Source organism: Prionailurus viverrinus, chromosome D1 (genome assembly GCF_022837055.1).
Source record: "Prionailurus viverrinus isolate Anna chromosome D1, UM_Priviv_1.0, whole genome shotgun sequence".
NCBI lineage: Eukaryota > Metazoa > Chordata > Mammalia > Carnivora > Felidae > Prionailurus > Prionailurus viverrinus.
The window spans coordinates 38,163,274-38,184,884 of NC_062570.1; the positions used below are offsets into that span (position 1 = coordinate 38,163,274).

General features: G+C 35.0%; 1 protein-coding gene across 1 annotated transcript in view; it reads right to left on the reverse strand.

Annotated features, from left to right (window-relative positions):
• The window catches only part of CEP57 (centrosomal protein 57), a 40,837-nt gene that overhangs the window by 9,127 nt on the left and 10,099 nt on the right, over positions 1 to 21,611 (reverse strand). The window contains exons 2-8 of the mRNA XM_047824226.1: positions 17,182 to 17,338; positions 7,989 to 8,168; positions 7,489 to 7,610; positions 6,031 to 6,147; positions 5,367 to 5,444; positions 2,493 to 2,600; positions 1,858 to 1,935 (exon numbers count right to left, since the gene is read on the reverse strand). Coding sequence (XP_047680182.1) covers positions 1,858 to 1,935; positions 2,493 to 2,600; positions 5,367 to 5,444; positions 6,031 to 6,147; positions 7,489 to 7,610; positions 7,989 to 8,168; positions 17,182 to 17,338 — 840 coding nt within the window. The remainder of the gene's footprint in view (positions 1 to 1,857; positions 1,936 to 2,492; positions 2,601 to 5,366; positions 5,445 to 6,030; positions 6,148 to 7,488; positions 7,611 to 7,988; positions 8,169 to 17,181; positions 17,339 to 21,611) is intronic.

The window sequence follows — 21,611 nt, forward strand, 5'->3', positions numbered from 1 at the left end:
CATGATCTCATAGTTCACAAGTTTGAGCCCTGCATTGAGCTCTGTGCTGACAGCTCAGAGCCTGGAGCCTGTCTCAGATTCTGTGTCTCCCTCTCTCTCTCTGCCCCACCTCTGCTTGCGTTCTCTCTCTCTCTCAAAAAAATAAACATTAAAAATTTTTTTTTTTTTAATTAATGAGAGGGAGGATGAAGCTTCCCATAGAACATTAATATGATGCTAGGCTGAGTTGACAGACTCCCAGAATGTGACAAAGACTATTCTGTGCTAGTCACACTGCATTTAGAGGGCTACATTCAATTTAGAAAGAGAGTGATGAGGTGGTTAAAAAAAAAAAAAAAAAACAAAAAAAAAAAAAAACAAAAAAACAACCACTCATAGCTGAAGAAAAAGGAAGTGTTTGTTTATAACCCAAAATAGAATAAGGAGATGAGAATAAAGTTATTTTCAAAAGTTTAAATATTTCCCTACAGTCAAGGGCTCATGTGGATCCCTGAGAGCAGAAAAAGAGCAATGAACAGAATTTACACAGTGAAAGATTTCAACTCACTTAAGAACTTAAATAAAGTGGTCTAGAAATACATCTGAACAGAGTACACAACCACTGTTTTGGATATTTACATAATGAAAACACTAGGCAGAGAACTTTATTAAGTGGGTCCCAAATCTAACTGAACATTAGACTGAAATCAGGGAACAGTAAAAACAAACACACACACACAACTTTCTAGGCCCCCATCAGAAAATTCTGACTTAGAAGGACTGTGGTGGGGCTTCATAATCGGCTTTTTCAAATGCAGTACTCAGTGATGCTAATGTAGCTGGTCAGCCCTTGAGAACCTCTACTTCCAACCCAACAGATTTTACGGTGAAGCAAAAGCAGGTTGGTAGGACTAAGAGACAAAGGAAGAAACACAGGTCAAAAGATAATCTGCAATCCAACAAGAGATTAAATTGAGGGTAAAGAACAGCATAGAGACAAGGGCATTATTTAAATATAAATACATATATAGATATATATACACGTATATGTGTGTGTATATATACATACACACATACATATATATATATATATATATTTTTTTTTTTTTTTTTTTTAAGTGATTTGTGCCTCACACATCCACAAAGGGCAAATGGAAAAGTTAGAAATTAGTTCACTCCCCAAGCTTTCACCAAGGATTTATTGTGGGGTTAAAACAAATAAATAAATAAGATTAAAATCTATTCCCTAAGCCTCTCAAACTCACTACTTAGTTGGGTATTCAAGGCATCTATGCAAGAAACAACCAGCAACATAGAGCTAATGAAAAAGTGCTATAAACTAACACAGTGCTAAGCACTTATTAGAAATCACTTAGTACTTCCTGATATTTGACAAAATTATCATCTCTACATTTAAACACTAAAGGAACATAAGATTCAGGTCTATTTATGACTGCTTCTTGGAGAATGATGCATGTGAGGACAAATAGGATGTGATTTCTACTTATTTAAATATCTGCTATATTTAAATATAAATGAGCAGGACTGATACTAAAATTCCAACGCTACAAGTAATACCATTTGCCATTTCATTTACTCTTATCTACAACCATACCTTCTCTAAACCAGAGTCTGTGATATTGTTCATATCTTTATTTCCACAAATACTTTATCTGCTTTAAAGTCCTCCTAGCCTTTTCCCTGCTCCCCCAATCCCATAAAACCTTCCTCCATCTCTTTCTTATATCACTATGATCCATACGAGTATAAGGGCAGAAAAATGTTTTCACCATTTACAGGCATACAGGCAGATGAGTGGATTTAATTCAAAGAGCTAAATTGTAAAGGAAAAAAAAATCCAGAGTTGGAGCAACTCACCTTTCCAGCTACAAAAGGCATATCCCCCAAGCATAATCTATAATGTGGTTGTGCAGTAAAATAGTTCCTAGAACCTTTCTGAATGGAAAGGAAAAACAAAACAAAACAAAACAAACAAACAAAAAATAACAAGTTTACTCACATGATGATAAGTTTACTTACAAGTTTACTCACATGACTAATCTAAAATTTCAGTGTACTGTTGGGCTACTACTTGCTTTACTGATATTGGTATATTCTTGAGCTCCTAGTAATACCTGACAACATGCCTCTTAGCCTCGGGAAGGCTAGGAAGGAAAAAAATCGTACCTGCCAAAACAGCAAGTACAGTCTAAGAACCAGTATATATATATATACATATATATATATGTATGTATATTCACATATACATAAAAGCACTGAGCAATACTGAATAATACAGATCTGGGCAATGTTTTGCAGCTCTAAAATGCTTTCATATATACCATCTCACTACCAGGGTAAAATTTAAAAGTAGATACTACTTATCCCCATCTTCCCAATGAAGAAACGGAGAGTGAAGATTTATTCCAAGACTGGGTACCACACAATTGTAGGAGTATTTTCACACAAATTACACTCAGTAACAATCAGCACAAAATCTCCTGTTTTCATACCTTTTCTGGTGGTTTTGACTTCTTTTTTTTAACTCTTCTTGCACTGTGAACACATGGAGCTGCCTTATTTTCAAAGATAATTCTATTTGTTTCTAGACCAGTCTGCAACTAAGAAAAACAGGACAGCCTAAAGTTAATGTTACAGAAATAAAAGCTATTAGATTTGCCATGTAAAGATCTGTAGAAACCTATAATAGAGAAACAGAAAAACATTATCATAGCTGCGTAACTATGTCTTGAATCAATCTGTGAACATTTTCCAAATATTTTCATTTATTTATTTATTTATTTATTTATTTATTTATTTATTTATTTATTTTTTAATGTTTATTTTTGAGACAGAGCATGAACAGGGGAGGGGCAGAGAGAGAGAGAGGGAGACACAGAATCCGAAACACGCTGCAGGCTCCGAGCGGTCAGCACAGAGCCCGACGCGGGGCTCGAACCCATGGGCCGTGAGATCATGACCTGAGCCGAAGTTGGACGCCCAACTGACCCAGGCACCCCAAATATTTTAAATCAATACAAGTCCCTCATTTTATCCTGAAGTACTGTGCTACAACTTGTCCTCCCCCCCGCCCCCCCCAGTTTGGAACCGTTTAGCTCCATTATTTGTAGTTGCTCCATAAATTATACCTAATGAGCTAAATACAATATATCTGAATCCAAACCAATGCTTCAGTATTTTCTTCTTTTTTACACATGGCAACTACATCAGTGCCAGACACAAAGCGGCTGGAGAGCAAAATACATTTCTCCCTCTTTAAAAACTAACACCCTTACATAATAAGAAAATGAAAACTGGAAATTTTATGTCCAAAAGAACTGGAAGGTACGTCAGCAAATACTATCACACCTTTTGTCTTTGTCTAGAATAATGGTTTTCAAACGAGCTTATGTATCAAAATCGTCTGGGGTTTAGGAGAAACATTCAGATTGTCAGGATCCTCTCTGGACCTCATTGTTTTTAAAACTATTTTAAAGTTCCCCAGGAAATTATGATGGAGTTGGAACACTCAGAACCAATGGATGGGTTAAAAAGAAATACCGAGAATACTAACTCCCACAATGACTGCATTCTTTAGGGACAGAATCTATTCAGAGACAAAGGAATACAGGGATGCCTACCCTCGGGAGCATCTACATTCTCACGCATCTAACAATGCTTTATACACAGTCAACTGAATAGACAGAATTCATTGAACATAAAATTACTACTCTGATAAAATTACTACTGTGTGAGACTTATGAAGCCAATGGGTTGGAATAGTATAAAAGTAACAACTTTTTAAAAATGTTTTAACTTCCAGTTTATTTAATTCTTCCCAGTAATGGTCATACATTTGTGTGGCAGAGTTTTAACATTTTTAAGTGCTTTCATTGTCTTTTCTCTCATTTGATATCTCCAACACTAGGAAGATATAAAATGAAGACCACTTCATTAATGGTAAAATCCAAGCTCTGAATGGTTAAATATCTTGCCCAAGACCATACAAGTTAAGGCTGGCTTGACTTGGAATGACGTACGATCCCTGGTCACTGGTATTCTACTAGAATAGCATTCACTCTCAGAATTCAAAAAAGCTTTACTGATATAATAACTGATATTATGCCTGCTAAATGAAAAAGTGAAAATACTGTAAAATAACTTTTTAAATTAATAAAATAATGAACTTGTTTAATTTTATTTCATGTACAATAAAACTCACCACCACAACATATATAGAGCACAATTTATGAGTTTGCATGTTACAAGTGTGGAAATGGACATAAAGTGGCTGACCTTACAGTAGAATGGGCAGAGAAACCAAGTCATTTCAAAACTTGTTGTGATCAAAAATAAAGCCACATGACCACAGACCTCAGCACAGTGAGGAAAAAATACAACACAAGGTAAATATTTGAGAAAGAAAATATATCAGGTTTAATAGAAAGAGACTATGTTAAATCAGAGAGTTCTGGGAGGTTCTGGAAGCAACAGACAAGGTGACAAGGATAACAAGATGTTTACAGCCCTGCAAGCCCACATATGAATGGAACTCAGGACACTGCTGGCCTCTGACCACAGCCTAAGCTGCAGACCCTCTGCTCCTAACTGTTCTGGAATCAAGACTTGCTTCTTGTGTTAATATGAGAAAAGATACATATGAATGTTTTAAGACTCTGGAAGTGGGAGGGAAAATAGGAGGTATTTGAATAAATAAGCTCTTAAAAGAGTCTTCAATTACGAACAAGGTATTTTATTGAGCCTGTCAGTAAGACTCACTGGGAACAAAAGTATTGCTGCATCGTTTAGAAATGTGGTTCTGGTTCGTATACATAAAAATTCAATGTTTGTGTGGATTCACACTGCCTCACCTATTCTACCTGGTGGCCAATGCATGGGCTAAAATCAAAGACTAGGAGCAAACAGAGCTCACTTTCCTTATCCAGTAGCTTTTGTGAATTGGTATGGTCACTATTGATTGGGGCAGCCCACTACCTCAATTTCTGTCCTGGTGTTTTGAGGCCACCAAGGGAAAGGAAAACGTGTAAGCAGGAAACTAAATGATGGTTTTCCAACATTTCCAACAGTGACCCAAGTGAGAAGTTTTACATCCTTATGTATTATTACTCTGATGGTTTTTAGTCCATTGATTTTTTTAAAATGCTGATTAAAACCCACAATTTGAACAACTCTAAAAAACTGCTCAACTTTTACTCTTCACCTACAAAAATATGTTAATAATTTTCTATATCAAGCTATGTCTGAGAATTTATATAGTAGACTCCTCCAAAATATAAATGATGTAAGAAGTCCACAATGAATCTTTTGTTTTGACACAAAGAGGTGTATGAAATCTAGGAAGCCTGCCTGCTGACACTGCAGCTTACCTGGGCTGCCTTAGCTTGCATACGTTTCCGTTCCTGTTCTTCTTCGCGGAGTTTTGCTTCCAACTCTTGCATTTTTTTCTAGTGATATAAATATTAAAAGTGGTTAGTGAAAGACTTAGTGTCTGTTTGTAAAATTTTAATACAGCAACACAGGAATGTGCTATAAAATTTTAGCACAGTAAACACAAGCTTGTTCACTCTAGTAATGACTCTGTGCTTGCCAGTAACCATGACGCTCTCCTCTGTGATTCATTATTAGTCATTTGTGAAGTAGCTGTGAGGTAGTTAAACAGAATTGTGGGTAAAATCTATGGCCAAAGAATACAGTTCCGTATGAAGGCATATAGGCTACAAGGAAGCTAAATTTGGAATGTTAATCTCAGTGGTATTAAACACCTCCCAAGTGAATCAATTAAAACTAAAGGCAACAACTTAAACCAAGTGATACAGGTCTTATTGATGCTTAAAACATTTAAGCTTCCAACATTTTCAAAAAGAACTTCTTATGTAAATCAAGATTACAAAATGTGAACACCCTTTCCAAATTTACATTTCTTCCTCTTAAAAATTCCTATTTCTTTGCTACAAGATCACTTTTCTTCTTATGAATAGCCGGTATTATAAAATGATCAATTTTACAAAAGAACCAGTATCATGCACTGACTTCTGCCAGGGCCTGCATTGTGGTAAGTTTGTTATACTCCTGTTCAAGAAGATCTAACTTTTCAAGCTGGCTCTGCACATGTGTTTGATCATGTTGTCGTTCTCTTTCGAGGGAAACCTGGAAAATAGTAGTAAACACAAACATGAGAATTTGACAAAAAAACAAAACACAACTAATACTGGGCATAACTTAGAATATACTATAAGTAATATCTGGCCTTTCACAGAACTTCTATACTACAGAGAAATTTTAGGAAAACAATGTTAAGATGAAACCACAGGATAAAGAAATCAATAAATACAAGTGGAATCCCGCTCCTACTATATACCATTATAACAGTAGGTTCTATATACCCTGAGACTTTCGTTATACTCAGCGGAGAGTTTTTAGATATATGGGCTAATACTTTCAATGAGTCTGGTTCTCTTACACAGTTAATCTCTAAAGGCAATAATTATGTTTTTTGTATCTATAATTTATGCTTCCTCTGAATTCTATACAAAACATCTATTATTATTATTTTTAGGTCTAGTATTAAGGCTTTGAAAAGAATGCCCCCTGACAGTCACAGGGTAAACCATTAAACTAGGATAAGTAGTAGACATACGCTAAATTGAGGTCTATTGGTAAAAAGCCAAAACACTAAGAACCTGAATTTATAAATAGTATATCTTCATAGATAAGACTATAGCAATAAATATCATACTAACAGAAATATGAATATGACTAAATAAAGCAGTAATTTCCCCAGGAGTTTGTGTCAATTACTAATTCCTTCCAATCCACCTTAGTGGATCCTTCCAATCCACCTTTATGGATATTTGCTGCCCTTAAAAAATACATTAAGTTAAAAATTGGCGAAATCATATTTTATTTCCAGTATCAGAACCATTCTTATGAAATGGGCTATTTAAAATTCACTGATGATAAAATTCACTGATAAATAAACAAGGTTATTTAATATATATGCTTAATAGAGATTAGTCAAAACATCTCACTTATATATGCTTTCTAAGCTAAGAACTGGAATATTCCAAAGTAGAGAATGACTATGTTACTATATATGTTTTGCCATTTCCAATCATATGGCAGATTGAACGGACTACCCTCTTCCCCACCCTATAAACGATCCCAAGTAATTTCAGTCGTGGGCTGTTACATTGTTCAAAAGCAGAAGCTATCAAAGCTGTGTGCAGAAGATATGCAGTGTGTGTGAGGGTCATCCAAAAAGGAAGCCTCTTTATAGCTATGTTAAAACAACAAATCACATTTTTCTCAAAGCTTACATTTAGTTGTTTCTCAAAATGAACTAGTGGTACTACTATCAGTGATTTGGATTAAAGGAGAAAAATGATTATTATAACAGAACCATTAGTCTTCACTGAGAAAAAAAGATCTTTATGTCAGTCTAATTTCCCCCATAGCTACTGCTGTGAATGAATCTGTGAGGCACCATACCTGTTTTTCTAAGACAGATGTCCTTTCCATTTCTGCATGCTTTATCATATTGCGCATGTATTCCAACTGTTTTTCTAAAAGATTACATTTATTTTCTGCAGCTAGTAACTGAGATGTCAATTCTAAACAGAATACATAAACAGAAATTAGCTCACTCATACAACAGTTGTAACAAGCTGTTAATGGGAATTAAATACTGGGTATACAATAAACCCTCTCCAATAGCTCTAGAAGCCTATTCAGATGACCTAAGTCATTCTCTTTCTATATGCTAGTCCAATCTGTCTTGAATTTGATCAGTAAATATAATGCAAGGCATCACCACGTGTTCCTCAGAATGTACTCAAGTACAATGCAGTTCTGGAGTGCCCAAAGATACTGACCACTAGAAAACACTATCGTGAATTTGCTTTTAGAATAATTTTACAAGTCTCATTTTGTGTATTTCATTTTGTATTTTGTGTATTTGTAAGTTTCATTTCCTTCATAATTAAACAAACCTTGATTATGCTTTGACTCTTCATTCTTTGAATTCTCTCTTTCTTGAATCTGTTCATCCAATACTTTCTTATATTCAATTGTTTCTCTAGATAAGGTTTTCACACTTTCTTCTGCCTGAATCCTTTCAAGTTCTAAGCGTCGAATCTTATCTTGAAGATTCTTCAGAGCAGAAAATATGGCTGCCAAATCCAAACATGAATAATGTAACAATATATATGGAGAAAGTTCAATAAAAAACATACTTATCTTGGGGCACCCTAGGTGGCTCAGTCAGTTAAGCGTCTGACTTTGGCTCAGGTCATGATCTCACGGTTGGTGAGTTCAAGCCCCACATCAGGCTCCGTGCTGACAGCAGAGCCTGCTTTGGATCCTCAGTCCCCTCTCTCTCTACCCCTCCCCAGCTTGTGCTCTTTCTCTCCCTCTCTCAAAAGTAAACACTAAAAAAATTATTTTTAAATATGCAAATCTAAATAAAAAATAAAATTGACAGGTGGGCCCAGGAGAGAATCACTCTTTGGGAACAATGGAATGTTAATTATTGCCACATAATTTTTTTTTTGAAAACCTACTTAAAGATATCTTCTGAGTCTCTGAAATGTGCTAGGTACTCAAGTAAACAAATTATTATGGCAAAAGATTACAAAGATTTTATAAAATGGTAAAAATATTTAATCATACAAAATTAATCATACAAAATTCATATGTAACCTCAAGTATATTAACTGTCAATCTTTTTCTGTTTTATTGACAGAATCCTATGCAGAATACCACTGTAGAGTTAAAGATATCAAGCACAAAAAGGATTATTTTTTTAAGTCTCAGTTTTTTCATTATATAGGAAAAATTCTAATCACTCTTTAAACTGACCTTCAAAAATTTCTGATTATAAAATATATAAAAGAAGAATATATATAAAAAAGCAGCATACGTGTGTGTGTGTGTGTGTGTGTGTGTGTGTGTGTGTGTATAACTTATAATCCTACTACCAAGAGATAAGGACTACCATTTTTGGTTATTTCTTTCAATCTTTTTTGATATATGCAAAATAAATTGAGATTAAAATTTATGATTTTTCACTTTAGCACTATAATAAACTGAGCATTCCCTCATATAATCAGATCATCTTAAAAGATTATCTCCTTATAATAATAATTAAAAATTAAAAATGAAGTTACTGGGTCCAAGAATATCCATATTTGAAGCATCCGTATCTGAAAGGCTCTTGAAAGTAAAGTACCTTCATAAAGGGTTGTATCAATTTATACTTTCATTAAAAGTATGTGTCTTTGCCAACACACCCCACTATTAATTATACTATTTCTGTTTCGGTTAGTCTGATTAAGAAACAAAAGCTACTACCGGTTATTTTAATTTGCATTTCTATTAAAAGTTTGAAGATTTTTAAATATATATTATTGGCCAATTTTCTTTTGAATTCCTTAAGAAAAAGTTGCCCCTTTGATTTCATTAGTTTATTAATTCTAGTTTAGATGCTATCAGTTTTGGTATAAAGCTGTTCTGATTTTTTATATCATTATAATGAGAAATCTTTTGCATCAAGTTCTTTACAAAGATAGAATGCTCTTCAACGTCAAGAATACATAAACTTTACATGTTCCTTTTGTTACACTTAGAGTTTCACATATTCTTACATTTAATTCTTTATGTGAAATAAAAGATACTTTTGTTTTGAAGGAAGAACTTTAAAGGGCGATTGCCTCATACACCAAATTCACACAAGTACTAAGATATATAGGTATTATTATTACTAACACACATATACCTTCTACCATAGTCTCATACACACATACCTGAAATTACAGTTTCAGTATTTTTATTCTGATTCATTATTCCAGTATTTTAACTATTAAAACCTTATAAACATCATAGTGACAGTCTCCCACACTATATAAACTTTTAAAACATTTCAAAGTTATTTATTCTTACCAATTAAACATTCAGAACCATTTTGCCTAAACAACGATTTCCATGAAACTTCATGGAAACCGCATAATAGGTCGGAAGAACTGCCGTCTTAAAAATCGAGGGTTCTAACTCAAAACAAGGCACACCTTTCCATTTATTAATGTAATTCATTCATTCACCAAATTTTAGTGCCTAGAATGTTACAGGCCCCAAACATGAGATTGATACATTTTATAATAGAGCCAGTTTACTCCTAGTATGCGGTGACACTACAGTGTAATTAAACATAAACATGAAACACACACAACTTAGAAAACTAAAAAATCAACTGAAAAGACTATGAGAATAGAAGAGTCCAGATTTAAGATTAGTATTTAAAGGAATTAAATAATTCTCTAAAATACCTGGAATAATTATATAACACATGTAAGATGAAAAGAGAAAATTAATAAATGTTTTTTAATATCAATTTGAGGTTTTTTAAAACTTCTTCTCAACCACTAAGAAGTATTTATTAAAATAAAACTTTGTAGGGGAGCCTGGGTGGTTCAGTCAGTTGGGTGTCCGACCTCAGCTTAGGTCATGATCCATCTGGTGGTTTGTAGGTTCGAGCCCTGCGTTGGGCTCTGTGCTGACAGCTCAGAGCCTGGAGCCTAGCCCCTCTCTCTCTGCCCCTCCCCCACTCACACTCTGTCTCTCTCTCTCTAAAATAAATATTAAAAAGAATTTTTTAAAATAAAACTTTGTAATACCAAACATTTCTTGCATTCCTTCATTAGATTATACATAATTGTGTATGATTTTGCTAGTATATTACTTCCGCATCTATGGTCATTAATGCAATTGGGTGGAACACACGATTTTCTGTTCTGTATGTCAGCAACTGTAGTATCACAGGGATGTACTGGATTAAAAAAAGACCCAAGGTGGGGTATATGCTTTCCTTTTCTACATTCTGGAATGGCTTATGTATCAGCAAAATTATTTGTTTAAACACTCCTCAACAACACAAAAAAATGGAAAGATATACCATGCTCATGGATTGAAACATTGTTAAAATGTCCATATTACCCAAAGCAATCTACAGATTCAATGCAATCTTTATCAAAACTCTAACTCTATTATTCAAAGAACTAGAACAAATAATCCTAAAATTTGTATGGAACCACAAAAGACCCTAAATAGCCAAAGCCATCTTGAGAAAGAGAAACAAAGCTTGAGGTATCACAATCCCAGATTTCAAGACATATTCCAAAACTGTAATCATCAAAACACTACGGTACTGGCACAAAAATAAACACACAGATCAATGGAGCAGGATAGAAAGCCCAGAAATAAAAGTACATTTGTAGGATCAATTAATCTATGACAAAGGAGGCAAGAACACACACTGGGCAAAAGATGGTCTCTTCAATAAGTGGCATTGGGAAAAGTGGACAGCTCCATGCAAAAGAATGAAACTGGACCACTTTCTTACACCATGCCCCAAAATAAAGTCAAAATGGATTAAGGACCTAAATGTGAGGCCTGAAGCTATAGAACATCTAAAAGAAAATACAGGCAGTAATCTCTTGGACACCAGCCTTAACATTTTTATAGCTATGTCTCCTTAGGCTAAAGAAACAAAAGCAAAAAAATAAGTTACTGGGGCTGTATCAAGCTAAAAAGCTTTTATGCAGCAAAGGAAGCCATCAACAAAATGAAAAGGCAACCTACTGAATGGGAAAAGATATTTACAAATCATGTATCTGATCAGCTGTTAACATCCAAAATAAACAGAGAACTCCTAAAACTCAACACCAAAAACCCCACAAATGATCCAATTAAAAATGGGAAGAAGATCTGAATAGACATTTCCAAAGAAGACATACAGATAGCAAACAGACACATGAACAGATGTCCAACATCACTAGCCATCAGGGAAATACAAGTCAAAACCACAGTGAGATATCACTTCACACTAGTCAGAACAGCTAGTATCAAGAGACAAGAAGTGACAAGTGTTGACAAGGATGTGAAAAGCGATCCCTCACACACTGTTGATAAGAATATAAACTGGGGAAGCCACTATGGAAACATTATGGAGGTCTCCTCAAAAAACTAAAAACAGAAATATCGTATGATCTGGTGATTCCCCTAGTGAACATTTATCCAAAGAGAACAAAAATGCTAATCTGAAAAGATATATGCACTCCTATGTTTATTGCAGCATTACTTACAACAGCCAAGATACAAAAGCAAATCATAGATGAATAAAGACGTGGTATATAAAATAAAATATTACATATTCCACACATATATGGATAATGGATTAATATACATATACAATGGAATATTAGTCAGCCATAAAAAAGAACAAAATCTTGCTGATACATAACAAGAATGGACCTAGAGAGTATTATGCTAAATGAAATAAGGCAGAGAAAGACAAATACCAAATGATTTCACTTGTATGTGGAACCCAAAACAAACAAAAACAAAATCCCACACCTGACACACGAACAAAAACAGAAACACACTCATAATAAATACAGAGGACCGGGAGCTGCCGGAAGGGAGAAGAGTGGGAGATGGGCAAAATAGGTGAAGGTGATTAAGAGATACAAACTCCAGTTATGAAATAAGTCACGGGGATAAAAAATACAGCATAGGCAACATAGCCAATAATACTGTAATGACACTGTATGGTGACAGATAGCAAACTACACTTACTATGGTGAGAACAGAATACACAGAAGAATCCAATCATTATGCTTCACACCTGAAACTAATGTAATATTGTATGTCAACTATATTTCAATTAAAAAATAAATTCTCACACAAGAGTTTATACAGAAGGCCTGAACCTTGGCTAGCCTCTGGAAACTAGGCTCTTGGAATGCTCCCTATGTTACTAATTAATAAGGTTGTTTTGTATTTCTAACACTAAATCCTTCTGGGCAAGCCTGTCTCGATTGTGAAAACAATGTGTTTTATGGTGAATAGCATGACTGTGCAGGCGCCAAATATTTGTGTGACCAGCTCCAAATAAAAGCCATAGTGTCTGAGCCTTAAGTGGGCTTTCCTGGGCAGAAACACTGCACACATCATACAGTTTACAGCTGTAGGAAGAAGTGTCTTTCTGTGTGACTTCCATAAGAGAGAAATTTAGAAGCCTGCATCTGGGTTCCTTCAGATTCTACTGTAATAAGCCACGGCCATAATTAGAACCACTTCTGAAACTTGTGAGGTCAGTCCTCCTAGTTAATCGGGTACGTGGCCCTGAGATCCCAGAATATGAAAAATTCACCAATGTTTTCAGTTTCCACAATGCAACTAAATTTTAAGAAACTACCAATGGCCACGTTTTAGAGTAGTATCAAATAAAAATATCCACAAATTGTTGGAAAAATTATTAGAATACTATTTATTTTCTACCTACACTTCTGTGTAAGGCCAGATTTTTTTTCATACTTCAAACAAAACAACTTATCAACATAAATGGAATGCAAAAATAGAGGAGAATCAAGCTGTCTTTTATGAAGCCACAAGTAGATTTATAAAGTATAAAATAAAACAATGTCACTCTTAACAGTGTATTTTTTAAATTTGGAAAATAGTTATTCTTCATTAAAATGTTTATGCAAACATGTAATGGGTTTATTAGGGTTTCTTGGATTAAAAAATTTGAGAACAAATGCTTCAGGAGAACAGATGGGCAGTAAATTGTTATTAATACCTAACACCATAGCCATAACTTGACTCCTCTCACTGATCACAAGAATACTGAGCTTTTTCCAGTAAGTGTGATACAAATTTGTAATAGTTCAAGACTGTTTCTCTCTAAGCTCTCAGCCATGAGTGGCCTGGCACCGTAAAAGATACCAGACTAGGCGCCATCAGCCCCATCAGTTTACCTCCATGAGCTGTACATGTATTATCATTTCATTTTCCACATGTACTATGATGAAATGAAAGGTTTGGAAGCACTGGCTAGTAGTATTGCCTCGTAGTTGGTTACCTTGCTTCAAATGTCCAAGCCATGCTGCATACTACCATCATTTGAAATGCATTAAACTAATAACATAAACAACAGGTTAAACTTTTTTGGAATGACATACATTAGTTACCATTATTTTAAAGGGCTCCAAGGACAATACATTTTCTGAAGGCACCAATAGCTTCCAATTTCTCGTTCACCTCTTTTCTAACTAAAACGCAAAATGAGTATGAAAATGAGAATTACAAGAAACATAGTTTAATTATCCCTTTCTATGGCATTAGTCAAATTATATTTTCAAAGTTATTAGCAGAGTGCAAAGTGAAACGGTAATTTATCAAATGAAAAAATTAAACTAGAACTTAAGAAGAATCACAAGTCTTTATTCCCCTAAAGTATTAGTGCAAAAAAAAAAAAAAAAAAAAAAAGAAAAAGAAAAAGAAAAGCATTTATTACATGTAAAGAAGAAAAATTTTTTAATAGGGAGTATCTATTCAAAATAAGACTTAACTCTTTGAATAAATATTTGAGGGTCCACTAAACAGTTGGGGAAAATGTGGAATGAGTAAAGAGTTATAATATTACATATTAAACTAATCATATTTGAGATGTTATTCTATGTGTACATTTTGAATATAATTATACAATTGTTCTGTGAAAATTAAATGAAATATATTCACTTTACCACACAACCACATTTTGCTGTTTTAAAATTTGTGTTTAATCACTAGTACTAGGCCAACTGTATTTACTAATGATTCTCTACATAAAAGAAGTGTTATGTTTCAACCACATATAGGTTACACTGACATTTGTAAACTGTGAACTGATTGTGTAGTACAGTACAAGGTAGATAATAATATTTAAGTATAGTCACCAATGTAAAAACCTAGGTTTCAAAAGTGTTTACTAAAATGAATTTAACCAGAAGTCTGGTGCTTTTTTTTTTTTTTTTAACATTTATTCATTTTTGAGAGACAGAGACTTGAGAGACAGAGCATGAGTGGGGGAGGGGCAGAGAGAGAGAGAGAGAGAGAGAGAGAGAGAGAGAGAGAATATCTGAAACAGGCTTCAGGCTCTGAGCTGTCAGCACAGAGCCTGATGCGTGGCTCAAACCCACCAACCACGAGATCATGAACTGAGGTGAAGTCGGATGCTTAACCAACTGAGCCACCCAAGTGCCCCAAAGTCTGGTGTTTTTTAATATATTCGATACTCAACTTACTAACTAGAAACCTCTTATTTATAGGATACGGTGTCTCAAAGATGATGATAATAAAGACAATGCTAAGTAGAGCAATTGATAAAGTGCTACTCATCAGAACACAGCAGTTAAAGACATTGGCAATTTGAAAAAATAAAACTTGCAAAACATTCAAACAACATATGGTAAAAAAAAGCACAAAAAAATATACAAAGCCCACAGTGGAGAAGAATCAGGTAAGATTTAGTAATAATTTAGCACACACACACAATAATCATGCCAACAGAGGTCTGCCATGAATACGTGGTCTAGGAATTAGGAATCAATCCTCCCACTACAACATTACATCCAGTTCTGATATTTACTTCTATATAAAGAAAATTCTAAGATAAGTTCAGAGAAAAGTAATTACTAAAGAATGAAAGAGTAAGAAAAGTTAAACGGGGCAGATTTATTCATAGAGCAGAGAGTCAGGAAATGTTTATTTAGTATTTAGACCAGTGTGTTAACAATAATATTAAATTCTGCTTGTGCGTCACTAGTGGTTTTAAGGAATATGAGAGAGAAAAGCAAAAACGGTGATGGAAGAGGAAAGTAAACACAAGAAAATATAATGTGTAAGATAGTAAACAGGCTTCTTTTATCCCTTCAGATCATGGTGTTGTGAACTGTTTAATTAGGATTCATTAAGCTTTTATAATTTTTTTTTATCAATCCAATAACATCTATAATTTTACAACAGAAAGATTTCAAAAAGAGGGCACAACATGAGAAAGACTTGTAAGCCTGACACATGGCTGGTGTGGAAGGCAGAATGGACAACCAAAGATAGCTATGTCCTACTCCTTGAAATTCTAAATACCTGCTATATGGCAAAAAGGACTTTGGGAAAGGTTACTAAAGTTGCAAGCCTTAAAATAGGGAGATTATTCCTCATTGTCGGCCCAATCTAACCAGTCACACGAACGCTTAAAAGCAGACAATTTTCCCCAGCTGTGGCTAGAAAGATGCAGCAGCAGAAGTCAGAGTGTATGACGCATGAAGAGAGACCTGACCCACCACTGCTGAAGGGGGACATAAAGAAAGCATGGCAAGGAATGCAGACAGCCTCCAGGAGCAAAATCCAGCACTGACTGCAAGTCTGCAAGACAACCGAACCTCAGCTCTAGGACCACAAGTAACTTAACTTGAACAAAAATCTGAACGAGCTGAGAGCAGATTCTTCCCTAGACTCTTCAGTATGGAACACAGCCCAGTCAAAACCTTGCTTTCGGCCGCGTAGGGCCCTAAACAGAGAACCCTGTTGAGCCCATCCACATTTCTGACCTACAGAAACTGTGATAATACATTTGTGTTAAAGCTGCTGAATCATGGTAATTTGTTAAGACAGCAAGAAAGCTAATACAGATGGCAAGCTCCACGAACAAATATACAGGTATTTCAAAGAAGCCAGAGCGAAGGATGTGTGGGTAAGGAAGAACAGAAGAGAAGCAAGGGATGAAACTGGTAAGGTATATTGAGTCAAGTTTATGAAAAATCTACGAATTTGTTATGTAAGCCATGAGGAGGTGCTGAAATTTGTTTAAGTGGGAGAGATGATGGATAACAGCAAATGGCAGGAATGGGGCTGAAAGGCAAACCACAGGCTAAGCAATCATGTAGGAGTGCATTACAATTACCTATGCAATAGATGATGAGAGCCTGAACTAAAGCAATGCGAATGGAGAGACAGAACAAGTAAGTCTTTGGGATACTTCAGAGGCAAAACACCGGTTTTTGGTCCCTGACTGATATTACAGATGACAGAGCAGTCCAGAGTTCCCAAAGTATTTAGCCTTGATGCTTTGGTGGAAGATAGTGTTCAACGATCAATAAACAGAAGAAAGGTACTATATTTTGAGAAGGGAAGAAACAGGAAGGGGAAAATAGACTTTCCTCTAATTTTAAAAATACATGGAAGACATAACGGTTTTTAAGCAGTGGGTAAACAAACAAACAAACAAAAACCCCATCTGTTTTGTTAGGCTCTATTCAAACAAACAAACAAACAAAAAAACCAATCTATTTTGTTAGGCTCTGTTACCTCTGCTGTTACTTTCCGGATAGGCAAACGTAGGCTTATTTGGAGAGCGTCGTAGATCACTATTAAGGAAAGGCTTATCAGGTGGATATACTACATATGGAGATGAGGAATGGCGAGCCACACTTCCATTAGACCTTGAAGGTTCGGCTAAGCTCTTCTGAAAAATAAAAATACAGAAATTACTTTTCAAATTTTAAAATGCCAATAGGATATAAATACATAGACACATTTGTTCATGTATTGCCCATATTCCACTGATGGAGATAACAGAAAAAACAGAGCCCACTGACTATATAACAGAATTCAAACATTACTTTAAAATAATAAAACTTCCAAAGTGTTTCACATTTGACTACACATAGCCATTTGCCAGACACTATAAAAAAGAAATAATGTTCACACAACTTGAATACGAATACTGCACAGAAATACTTAAATATACTCACAATTAAGTTTAATATATTTTACTTAAAAATATGTAATGTAAGGGGCACCTAGGTGGCTCAGTCAGTTAAGCATCTGACTTCGGCTCAGGTCATAATCTCACAGTTTGTGGGTTCGAGCCCTGTGTCAGGCTCTGTGCTGACAGCCCAGAGCCTGGAGCCTGCTTCAGATTCTATGTCTCCCTCTCTCTCTGCCCCTTCCCCACTCATGTTCTGTCTCTCTCTGTCTCTCAAAAATGAATAAATGTTAAAAAAAAAAAAATTTTTTTTAATGTAATGTAAAATATACTCAGAAAAGTAAATATTTTTTATAGTATCTGAAACTGTTACAAAATGACTGAATTAATCTATCCCCACTCAACTAAATACTCCCTGAATATTTATCAAATGTCCAAGACTCTGCAGGAAACAGAAAGGCATAGTCCTTGACTCAAAAAATTTACATTTACTTAAGAAAAAAAGGTGGAAGAGGGGGTTTAATTAGAAAACATTAAAAGCTTATCAAATACCCAAAAATATAAAATTTTGTTTCCACACAAATGAGAATTTTATTTCCATTCATTCTGTTATGAATGGGATTCTGTTCAATTTGGGATTACGTTCCACACAATTTCAGTGAAGGGATGCTAACTGTGGCATGTTGTTAGTTGTAGGTGACTCCCTATTGGTAGGCAGACCGGGAGTGGGGGAAGTAATGGAGAAGCTGAAAGCTAGGGTGGAAGACAGAACTGCTAGTTGTTCAAAATTCTCATTCATTTTTTTTATTCAAATAACCACAGCAAAGTAAGTTCTCAACTCTTATCTTTGGAGAATTATACTATACAGCTCCAGAACAATCTACATCCAGAAAAGTACAAAGGGACAATGAATATTTACAATAACGGTAAACAACCTCCTGGAATAAACAAAGACAATCACAATAACCATACTGTATCTGCATTCTGTTAAAAACCAAAGACTATTTCCACGTAAAATCATGCAATTTTCCCACTGATTTAAAAACAAATACAGAACACACTATAGCTATGAAAACTAAAGAAGAGGGCAAAGAGCATGGAAGGGGTATAGGAGTGAAGTCTCAAAGTGGTACTCAAGGAAATAAATGTTAAGTCTATATAAAAAGTGTTTTCACATGGACAGGATTAAGAGTTGGCATTTTTCAGGGCGCCTGGGTGGCTCAGCAGGTTAAGCGTCCGACTTTGGCTCAGGTCACGATCTCAGTTTGTGAGTTCAAGCCCCACATCAGGCTCCAAGCTCACAGCTCAGAGCCTGGACCCTGCTTCAGATTTTGTCTCCCTATCTCTCTGCCCTCCCCTGCTTGTGCTCTGTCTCTCTCACTCTCAAAAACAAAATAAACATAAAAAAAAAAAAAAGAGTTGGCATTTTTCAAACTTTTTGGAAAACTGACAGGTTTTGGAGATGACTGGAAAACAGGGTAAGATTTCATTTCTTAAAATATATAAAACTGCTAAAGCTCTTACAAAGCACCATAAATTGTCACTTAGCTTAATTTTAAATATGATTTTTCACAGAGAACCTTAGGTCTTCATACAACCTACTAGAATCCTATTATTTAACAACTACCATTCAAAGTCACTGGTTAGTAAGTATTCCTTAACAATATATATTTATGAGCATAAATCACCTGTATATTCACTTAAGATGTTCAAAACAATTTTTATTAGAATTACTGAACACTGCACAGATACTAACAGAACTATGCATAGAGGATTTACCCAAAAAACCCAAACCAAATGAAAATAAACCATCTTCATTAAATTCACTGCCTACTAGCTCTTATAAAACTAAAAGTTCCAAATTTACCCCTCCTGAAACATTTCTCCAAGGATACGCAAAAGGCCAATAGGTACATGAAAGATGCTCAACATCCATTAGTCATTAGGGAAATGTAAATTAAAACCACAATGATTATCATCTCACCTGTTAAGAATGGTCATCATCAAAAAGAAAAAAAGATTACAAAAGCCGGCATGGATGTGGAGAAAAGGGAACCATTGTGCACTGTTCCTGGGATCGTAAATTGGCAGAGCCATTATGGGAAACAATATGGAGGATCCTCAAAAAATTAAAAATAGAACTATGATACAATCCAGCATTCTGCACCTCCATGTTCATATCATAGCAGCATTATTTACAATAGCCAAGACGTGGAAGCAATGTGTGTCCATGGATGGATGAATGGATAAATAAGTTGTGGCATATACAATGGAATATTATTCAGCCATAACAAAACAAGAAAATCCTACCATTTGCAAAAGCATGGATGAACCTTGAAGGCATTATGCTAAGTGAAGTCAGACACAGAAAGACAAATACTGTATGAACTCACTTCTATGTAGAATCTACAACAAGCAAAAAACCAAACTCTACAGAAAAGGAAATCAGACCTGTAGTTACGAGTTGAAAAACTGGGAAAAAGGGGAATTAGAGGAAGGTGGTCAAAAGGTACAGACTACCAGTTGTAAGTATTAAGGATGTAATGTACAACATGATGACCACAGCTGACATGGCTGTATGATATATAGGAGAGTTGTCAAGACAGTATATCCTAAAAGTTCTCATCACAAGGAAAAGAAATTATTTTTCTTCTCTTTGTATCTATATCAGAAAAGGGATCTTAGCTGTACCTACTGTGGTAATTACTTCACAATATATGTAAAACCATCATGTTGTATGCCTTAAACTTGGGCAAGTGACACATGTCAATTATTTCTCGATAAAACTGGGTAGAGAAAAGATTTGTCTTCCAACAAAATTTGTCACATATGTATCATAAAAATACTGCTCAGGTTGGGTCAGCAAATTATGAAAGTACTTTCTATATAAAGATTCAAGTTATAATGAAATTCTTTTGAAAAGCTATTAAAAATGTATTCCATTTTCTAAGTCAGCCATCTCATTTTGAATGTTTGGGTTTAAGCAAAGTCACAGTTACTACGAATGGGTTGGGTCAATGTCCTCATTTGCTACCAGCAGTTTAAAGCATAGAAAGAGTAACAGATCAGCCAAAAGCAAAAGGAAGACAGAAAATAAAATGGCCTTGCAAAAATTATTTATAAGAAGTATTCTGAAATAAAATTAAACCAAGAAACACAAAACTGGCAACTCATTACATATACACACAAATGTGTCTAATAAAAATAGTAAAGGATAATATGTCGTATATATATATATACAATATTATTCAGCTTTAAAAAGGAGGGAAATCCCATTATATGCTACATAATTGATGAACCTTGAGGACACTATGCTTAGTGAAATAAGCCAGTCCAGAAAAAGACAAATACTTCATGATTCTACTTAAAAAAAATTTTTTTTAACATTTATTTTTGAGAGAGAGAAAGCAAGCAGGAGAGAGACAGAGACAGAGACAGAGACAGAATCCGAAGGAGGCTCCAAGCTCTGCTCTGTCAGTACAGAGCCCAATGGGGGACTCGAATTCACAAACCATGAGATCATGACCAAAGCTGAAGTTGGACACTTAACCAACTGAGCCACCCAGGCGCCCCATCTACTTACATAAGGTACCTAAAGTAGTCAAATTCATAGAAACTGAAAGTAGAATGGTGGTTACCAGGGAGGTTGCAAAGGAGAGCTATTTAATGGAGAGAGAGTTCTGTAAGACGAAAAAGTCTGGAGATGTTTCACAACAATATGAATACCCTTAACGCTACTGAACTGTACAATTAAAAATTAAGATGACAAAGTGTTAGGTAAACACCTAAGAATAGCAATATAATTAGAAAAAACCGTATGTGTTCTTAGTAGCCAGTTTTTCCAAGTGAGAAAAACAATTGGGGATGTTATAAACTTCAGGGATTAGAAAAGTAGTATTTTTAAGAGTTGGAAAGAACCATAGAAACAATCTAGTATACTTCCTTGTTTGACAAGAGAAAAGGAAGTTCAAAACAGTTGACTTGCCTATCTCACCTCCCCTTATAGAATCAGGGGAACCATATTCTAGGT